The sequence below is a fragment of the Juglans regia genome, chromosome 11 (genome assembly GCF_001411555.2).
Source record: "Juglans regia cultivar Chandler chromosome 11, Walnut 2.0, whole genome shotgun sequence".
Classification (NCBI taxonomy): Eukaryota; Viridiplantae; Streptophyta; class Magnoliopsida; order Fagales; family Juglandaceae; genus Juglans; species Juglans regia.
Genome location: NC_049911.1, coordinates 31,011,120 through 31,019,985, shown reverse-complemented (window position 1 = coordinate 31,019,985; position 8,866 = coordinate 31,011,120). Strand labels below are relative to the sequence as shown.

At 34.9% G+C, this 8,866-nt stretch overlaps 1 protein-coding gene across 2 annotated transcripts; it reads right to left on the bottom strand.

Moving 5' to 3' along the window:
• Window positions 1-2,032: 2,032 nt before the first annotated feature.
• Window positions 2,033-5,981, bottom strand: LOC109021303 (growth-regulating factor 6-like). 2 transcript variants are annotated; one of them, XM_019003914.2, is made up of 4 exons: window positions 5,356-5,981; window positions 4,304-4,531; window positions 3,526-3,901; window positions 2,033-3,123 (listed from the first exon to the last, which is right to left on the bottom strand). In XM_019003914.2, the coding sequence occupies exons 1-4, from the start codon at window positions 5,732-5,734 to the stop codon at window positions 2,289-2,291; spliced, it is 1,818 nt and encodes a 605-aa protein (XP_018859459.1). In that variant the 5' UTR covers window positions 5,735-5,981; the 3' UTR covers window positions 2,033-2,288. The 2 variants fall into 2 exon arrangements, with proteins under 2 accessions (XP_018859459.1, XP_018859460.1); XM_019003915.2 differs by having other exon boundaries at window positions 2,033-3,120.
• Window positions 5,982-8,866: the final 2,885 nt, after the last annotated feature.

Sequence of the window (8,866 nt, the reverse complement as noted above, 5' to 3'; positions counted from 1 at the left end):
TATTAAACTAAGACATTCAATGACTTGGAGTTTTGGACTTTGAGACTAAAGACTTGGAGTTGGAGTTTTTTTTATTATTATTATTACTATTTAGTCATTTATAATTTGTAATTTCGATTTAGATGCATGGATTATAATTTATAAATTTTATTGTGGTTTTGTAACCTTTTTTTTTTCTTTGATTTGGAGCTTGGATGATTAGGAATTTTTAGTTTTATTAGTATTTTTTCCTTTTTTCTATATTTTTCTCTTATTTATATTTGGGATGTTATTGGCATTTTGTATCTTTTTCTTGTTTTTTTTTTCTATTTTCTTGTATGTTAATAATAATTTAGGTTGAAAATAGTCTCAAAATCAGGACTTGGGCCAAAACTTAACTAGTTGGTTGGGCTGAAATTGAAAAAGTGGCCCATTGGGGTAATGGTCGGATAGAACGAACCGATTGGCAATAGTCCAGTCCAGTCCGGTCCACATGTCACTTCGGTCCGATCTAGGGTGGGAAAACTATGGACCGAACCCCTTCCGCCTGGTCTGCAAAATCCCTTAGAGACCGACCGGACCATACCAAATTCATCCATGTTGATGACATTATAAACCTTTTGCCACCTTTTTCTCAAGGAGGTAGAAGGACATTCTAAGAAAAATTAGATCTTTAGATCTTATGAATTGGAATTTACATTACATCCTCGAAGCTTTTGTAAGCTAGTTTGAAATTTTTTGTGGTATGAGTCCCTTTGGACTAAATTCTTACTGCAAAAATACATGCATAATGCACCCACACTAAATCTCATTGCGACTAAACATTTTCACTCAACTCTTGAAAACGCATCTATAATTTCCTATCTATCATTCACTAGAATAGTCAATGAAAAATCCACTAACGGGAATTAAGTTTTTGGTATGATAACTGTCTTGTCAATCGTTATCTTTTCCAAAAGGGTTTTTAATTTTTCTAATACCACCTTACAAATCAAGGGTGTTTGTTCCCCTTCTAGGTAGCATTATTTCAAATCTTAATGATCCTCCAATAAATGAGTGAATACTCTTATCACTCTTAATTTTGGTTTAGACCAAAGTTTTAAATTTCGTACCGTACCGGCCGGTACAACCGAAATTTTTCGTTTCGGCCGTCCGGCCGGTACAGGTATTATATATATTCCGTACCGGTTAAAATACCGGCCATACTGGCCATTTCGGCCTGTACCGACCTATATTTCGGCCGATATCGGCCGGTATGTTTTTTTTTTTTTTTTCATTTTTTCATACTACAAATTTATATTTTAAACCCTAATTTAGACTAGACTATTTATAATTTTTATATATATGTATTTATATATAATTTATTTATATATAGACTATTATTTTGAAATATAATTTATATATATATATAATTTATTTATATATCGACTATCCCGAAACGTTATTCCGAAACGGTACCGGTACAGAAATATTTCGTTTCAGTGCCTTGACCGGTACAACGTCCGGTACGGTATTCAAAACATTGGTTTAGACACCAAAATTTGAAAGCACTCTTCAAACAATCTCTTCAATAGAGTCGATACAAAAGTAGCTTTGGGACTTGGTTAGAGATCACTCTCCCCCTTTTCCCTTAAATTCTTTCATTTGGAACAAAGTTATACTAAGAAAATCTCCGTCATATTGCTTGAAAACTTTGGCATAATGGACACCCTCTTGATGAAAAGATTCAAAAGAGTGGCATATATTGAAAAAATAGAACAAGCCACTGGTGGTCCTCGTTTTGGGGCTCTAACCAACTCCATTTAACTGCAACATCAATTCTAGCTCTCATATTTTGAAAATTTTGGCTTGCTAGAAAGTAGACATCGTTTTGAGTACATTCAACCTAATTCTAGCTCTCTCTCTCTCTCTCTCTCTCTCTCTCTCTCGTATTGAATAAGGAATTGTACTTCTTCACAACTTAATTCTGGTGCCCCCGATCTTCTACCTGCTGATATGATTCATACCTTTTGGGACCTTCTATGAATACATTCAAAACTAGTGGGGCTCAAAATGCTAACAAAAACTCATATCGCTGGCCATAATCTTACAAAACATTCACCGTTATATAGAAATCAAATTTTCACGCAAAACTAACAAACCCAAATTGGGAGCCAAAAAAAAGAAAAAGAGACAGGTTATGAAATTAAAAAGATTCACCAACTAACTAGAAACTCCGAAAACTTGCTATTTGTTTCAGCACAGATAAAATTCTTTTCCCTTTTTTTTTTCCATCACCTTAGTAGTTTCTGAGTTGGTGGGTCAAGTGGCTACACGGCAGGCAAGGACGAGGAATTCAGAGTCGAGCCAAGGAGGTCATTGCACTGGCTTGCCCCTTCAAGTGTCTTGTGATTCTCAGCTCTCGGGCTGCTCCCTGCACTGCTGTTAGAAAGAGACCCAAAAGTGGTCTTCTGTAAGACCCCAGTTGGAGATGATCCAATAGGAGGGCCATTGTCCCAGCCCCCAGTCATAAGGTTAAGAGCGGATGGGTTCTTGCATTCATTTGCACCATTACTATGATGCAAAACCTCTCCCAGGGGACCACCCATAGATGCTTCCCATGAGATTGGTATCCAATTTGCTTGCCTTGGGCTTGTTTCATTAAGGACACTACCCACTCCCAAGCCCATCCTTACTGAGTCCAACTCACGTGACAGTCTGAGTGGCGAAAGGGTAAGTTTCTCACCAGTTGGAGAAGAAGTGGAGGATACAAAGCCCGGGGAAGCCAAGGGGATCGAGATCGATAGCTGGGTCCTGTCTGGTTGCATCCCAATCTCAGGCCACGAAATAGCTGAGCGATCACATTGGGATTTAGGCCAGTCATCAATGAAATGGCGAAGTGCTTGTTGTGAATCAGTTCCTCCATCACTGACCTCTTGCGAAGAACAGTTCACTAAACTTGAGCTTCTATGTGAAGGGTTAAGCAAGGAATCAGAAGTGACTAGCCCAAACACATTTCTTGAGGGTTCTTCATATGATATTTGCTGTTTTTGAATCATGAAAGAGTTTTCTTTAGGTTTCAGGTCAATGGAAGGAGATAGCATCGAGAGGCCAGGTTGACCTTGCATTCTTTCACCCATATTGTCTTTGTTGATAAACATCCTGCTAGAGAAATTACAATTCCATCATTCAACCTAACAAACGACGTTGGAGTCCGAGAAGAACTACAACATCTTATGGAAATTCAATGAGAACCACTGTTTATCATACTAAAAATATTTTTCCGGAATCATACCATCGATGTCAAGGCAGTACTAACTACTTAAGTTCGAGCAAATATAAACTAACAGTGCTCAATAAGGAATCAGAAACTAACATCAGCTAGCCTCGGCTGAAGATGATACAATTCTATTTCCTTTTGAGACATGAAGAGATATAGTAACCAATGTCGCATATGGTACCACACTACCACAACAATTTAGATGCCAAAGGGGAAGCATCGCTACGAATAGAATCTAAGAGGTGGATAAGAAATTTGATACATGAGACATTATATCTATTACTCACCTGTTGATGGTGCTGGCCACAGAAGGACCAGATACATCATGCTGCAGGTTCTTAAGTTGTTGGTGTGCAGAGGTGAGGCCATTGGCCGCACCGCCCCCACTGGTTACCACCGCTGCAGATGCTGAGGGGGATGAAGCAATAGGCATCAGCTTTGAGTTGGTGCTGGGGGTGGTGGTCCCGGTGATGGCGTGGCCGATTTGGCCTTCCACAGGCTTTCTTGAACGATGGCGGCCCCTGTTCATGTGCCGTTCACAATATTTTTGATCAGCAACGGCATCTCTTGAGCATCGCCATTTCTTCCCATCGGTCCTTCGACACCTTCCGGGCTCAGGATCGGTATTGTTGGAGAATCCCAAATGGAAAGAACTCCATCCCACTTGATACATCCAAAAGAAAAAAGCATCCAAAATAAGAACAGAGAAAATTAACGATACGAAGTTTGTAAAAATATTTGCATCTAAATGAACAGAAATCTGTGTCTTACAGCAACAATTAACAGGGTTGGATAGCAACAGTAGTTTTTTTTAGAAAAATAGCAACTGTAATGAATTCATTACAATTTGGAACAGTTAGAAACATTGGTAAATTAATTTATCCACTCTCCCGCATATATCATAAACATAGTAGAGAGAGAGAGAGAGAGAGAGGACGGGCCATATGACAAACGTTATATGTTAAATACGACTAGAAAATTCCTTTAAAAGCTAAGCACGCAAATCTCGCGGATGTACAAAACTAGCTTTCTTTAGTTTGCAAAAAGGAACAAAAAAAAACTTACATGTATTGGCTCTCAGAAGCCCCCCTGGAAAGCTAGAGAACCCGGCAGAATCAAGGGCTTTTCTGATGGGAATGAGAAGGTTAGATGGTACAGGCATATTTGCAGTTATGTATTTGTAGATCAAGGCCTGGTGTTCTAGCTCCATCCATTGAGATGGAGTAAATGGCCCTCGCGATCCTGCTAAAACACCATGCGCGCTTGCGCCATCCAGGCTCCCTGAGCTATAGCCTGAAGAAAAAAAAACCCAGAGAAGATCAGATAGGTGATAGGTAAAAAAGGACGGAAGGGAAGCCAAAATCTCAAGGCATTTCACAGCAAGCTGAAAGAAAAAGTTTATTTTAGAGATACAAAAAAGAGAAGAAAAAAAAAATGCCACAGGGTTGCTACGGGGAAAACTAAATTGTAACTTGAATATATATATTTCTTTTTTATAAATAGCTCGACTGCAATATTTTACGGCGGCCGCAACAATCAAGTATTTTCTTGTCTTTGATCAGAAAACAAAGTGATTGTGCTAAATAAAGAAGAGAAACGAAAAAGACGGAGAAAATCAAAAGATAAAAAGACTCAAACCAATCGAAAAATGGGGCCTTTTCTTTCTGTTATAGCTCTTTCCATCCTGGCTTCATGAAAATATCATTTTTGTGCTCACTAATCAGCTGCGTGGGAATATTAGAAAAACACATCTCCCGGAAACAGGAAGACAGAAATTTTAAGAGAGAAAATGAAGGGGGCACTCTTTTTTTCTTGACAAGACTCGAAACAAAGACCACCCGGACATTTCCTTGAAAAGACCTTCCACTAGTACAGGGGAATCAAAATCCAAGTTACCAGTAACATCCATATTTCAACTACCGTTTCCCATCCAATGTTTCCAACCCAACAATCAAACATTAATCAAAAGACAACCCATCTCATAGATCTGGAGATCCATGCGAGCACCTACTTCCCTACCTCTCCAAATCATATTCAAAGCCATTTCAGTTGCACTTCCCCATATAACGGTCCAGACACCACATAAATATTACGACGTCAAACTGCTTAATAAGTACCTGTATTTCTACTGTATGCAGATAATGCGTGGTGAAAGTTATGTAATGGGGCATTCTGAAAATTTTTTTCCACGAGAACTTCTGATTTGGGAGAGGAGAAGCTCAGCATTTGCTGCTGTTGCTGACCATCAGAGAATAGGGTGCAATTAGATCTCAGTAGAGCATTTTTCTGGTGAAGCAGCACCGCCTTGGAGGCAGAGTAGTCATCAGTCTTGACCAGCTTTGAGCTCCTCCAGTCATCTTCAGAGGTGCCAGATCTCTGCTGCTTGAGGAATCCAGCTCCGTACCACTTCTGTTTTGTCTCAGGATCTGAAGCAAGAGAAGAAAAACCATTGTCTGAACCCATTAACCCATCAAAACCCACCACCCCGAAATCCATTTAGAAAAGCCCACCAAAATATCACGAAACCGCTCAGCCGAGGAAATGGAGCATTGGGTCATTCGCTAAAAAGACAGACTTGAGGGGTTGGATGGAGGCGCATTTTCAAGGGTTGAGTGATAAGCTTAAACTCGAACTGAAAACCAGACTGGTTTTATTTCGGAGTTGATGTTTTGCGAAAGATAGAATAATTGGAGAGAGAGAGAGAGAGAGACTAGTGGGCGAAGAAACTGACCGAACAATGTTCGTACTGAATAATCCCTTTATATCTCGTGCATGCTAACAAAAATATCCGATTATTTAAATTATGCTGTAAGAGAAAACAAAAGAAGAAATCCTGGTTAAAAAGAAAGAATTTCTACCGCCATTATTTTTCCAGGAAAGCTAAGAGCAGCATTAAAGAGGAAATAAAAAACGGAAAATAAAGACCACGTTGAAACCTTCTCGTTCTTTGTTTAGCAGTTTCTTTTGAATGAGTTTGATATAAAAATTAAAAATAAAATAAAATATTATTAGAATATATATTTTAATATTATTTTTATTTAAAAATTTAAAAAAATAAAATTATTTATTTTATTTTTTATAAAAATTTAAATAATTTTATTTTTTATAAAAATTTAAAAAAATTATAATAATAAAATTATGAGAATGTCTATGAAAAGGCAGACTGTTTTGACTGTTTATATCACCAAATCAATAATATTAGAATAATGTTATATACGATTGTAGAATATATAAATGTCGTATAGTCGTTTTAAAAAAAAAAAAAATTTATTATTAAAAAATTAATTTTTTTTTATGTGAATCTAATACTTATTAATTTTTTAAATAGTTATACGAGATTTACATATTCATGATTATAAATATTATTTTTCATAATATTATATTAAATATAAATAAAATGTTTTATATAAATTTAGATGGCTTCGGATAGATAGGGATAGGGAGAACGGGTTTTTTTTTTTTTTTTTCGCCTTGCAAAGTCCGCTGGCGGTTTCAAATAGATCTCATCTCTCACTCATCTTAAAAGTAAAAGTGACGAACAAGTGGTGGGCAGCATGAACAAAGATGCACCCGCCACGTGACACAAGCCACTCTCAAACTCTTACCCATATTCTCTCTCTCTCTCCCCGTCACCCCCACCCACAGTTTCATCTATTTCATTTACAACCTCTCGAATTGTTTTATTTTTCTTAATTCCCAAACACCGGATTTGGATTTCCATTCCCTCCCTTAGAGCATTGAGCATTAGCATTGATTTATGCATATGCATATGTAAAATTATCTCTTTTACATATCCATTTTATTATTTAAGCAAAATTTTCACATTGACTTATGCATATTTGAAACAAAATAATAATAAAATATTATTATTTTATTATTATTACTTTTTTGCTAAAATCTATTTTTTTATATATATTTTACAATTAACATCCACTACATCCACTATATACATTTGACATTAATAATACAAATATAATAATAAAAAATATAATTTTTTAATAATAATATATTAAAAATATAATAAAATGAAAAAAAAATATATAATATATTATAATAATAAAATGAATGTGTAAGTGAATGTTTTTTTTATTATTGAATGAGTGAAAAAATGAAAGGATTGTGTGAGGAGAGTGGGAGGAGAGAGAATTAATTATTAAAATATAATATGTAGGGTGAATAGTTGTTATCTAAATTTAGATAACAACTGTTCATAGGTAGCCAAATTTATAGATATGCATAAGCCAATGTGGATGATTTTAAGGTCATATTATCCAAATATGACTTTAGATATGGATATGCATAGACCAATATCAATGCTCAGCATTAGTTTATACATATGCATATGTAAAATTATCTATTTTACATATCTACTTTATTATTCAAACAAAATTTTCACATTAATTTATACATATTTGAAACAAAATAATAATAAAATATTATTTTATTATTATTACTTTTTTGTTAAAATCAATTTTTTTTATATATTTTACAATTAATATTCACTACATACATTTGACATTAATGATACAAATGTAATAATAAAAAATATAATTTTTTAATAATAATATATTAAAAATATAATAAAATGAAAAAAAAAATATAATATATTATAATAATAAAATGAATGTGCAAGTGAATGTTTGTTTTGTTGTTGAAGGAATGAGAAAATGAAAGGATTGTGTGAAAGAGAGTGGGAGGAGAGATAAATAATTATTAAAATATGATTTGTAGGGTGAATAGTAGTTATCCAAATTTGAATAAGTACTATTCATAAGTAGCTAAATATTTAGATATGCATAAGCCAATGTGGAGAATTTTAAAGTCATATTATACAAATATAACTTTACATATAAATATACATAGACCAATACTAATCCTCTTACCTCTCCACCATACCGTCACTTAGTGTAACGGCTAACCTCAGATAAGTGCCACGTATTCAGTGATACATCGACGGCAACAAACAACCCTATTGACAGCAGGTAATAAACCCGTTCACTGGCTTAACGGTAATGTTAACGTTAACGCGGGTCTCCTTCTCCCACCATCTGTTTCCTGCAAACGCAGCTGAACCCATTTATCAGAGCCAAACTGTGGACCCACCCATGATGAAGAAGACCCAAGGCTCTGTGGTGACTGACTCGAACTCGTTCAAGAACTGCTTCAGAATGATCTCACGTCCTCGACCCTCAAATGGCTCTCAGGCTCTCTCCATCCGTTTTTTATTAGAGTGCCATCACCTACGGCGGATCTACATATAGGGCAGGCCACCCCAATATTTTTTCAAAATTTAAAATAGACCTTAGATTTTATCATAATTTCATATATATATATATATATATGAAAATTTCAAATTAGCCCCTCTAAAAAAATTTATAATTTCTTTATTCTTATATGTTTTCTAAATTTTTATAAAATTTTAATATACATATAAATGTCTCTCTAATTCTTTTTCCTATAACCCTTGATTTTGTATAATTTCTATATCATCTATTTTTAAAGATGTGACCACACTAAAATTAAATTAAAACTAAGATTAGGAAAAATAATAAACTATTAACATTGATCCTAAAGTTTTTTATTATACAATATTAAGTTTCAGAATTCAAAGTGAAAATATTAGAAAAC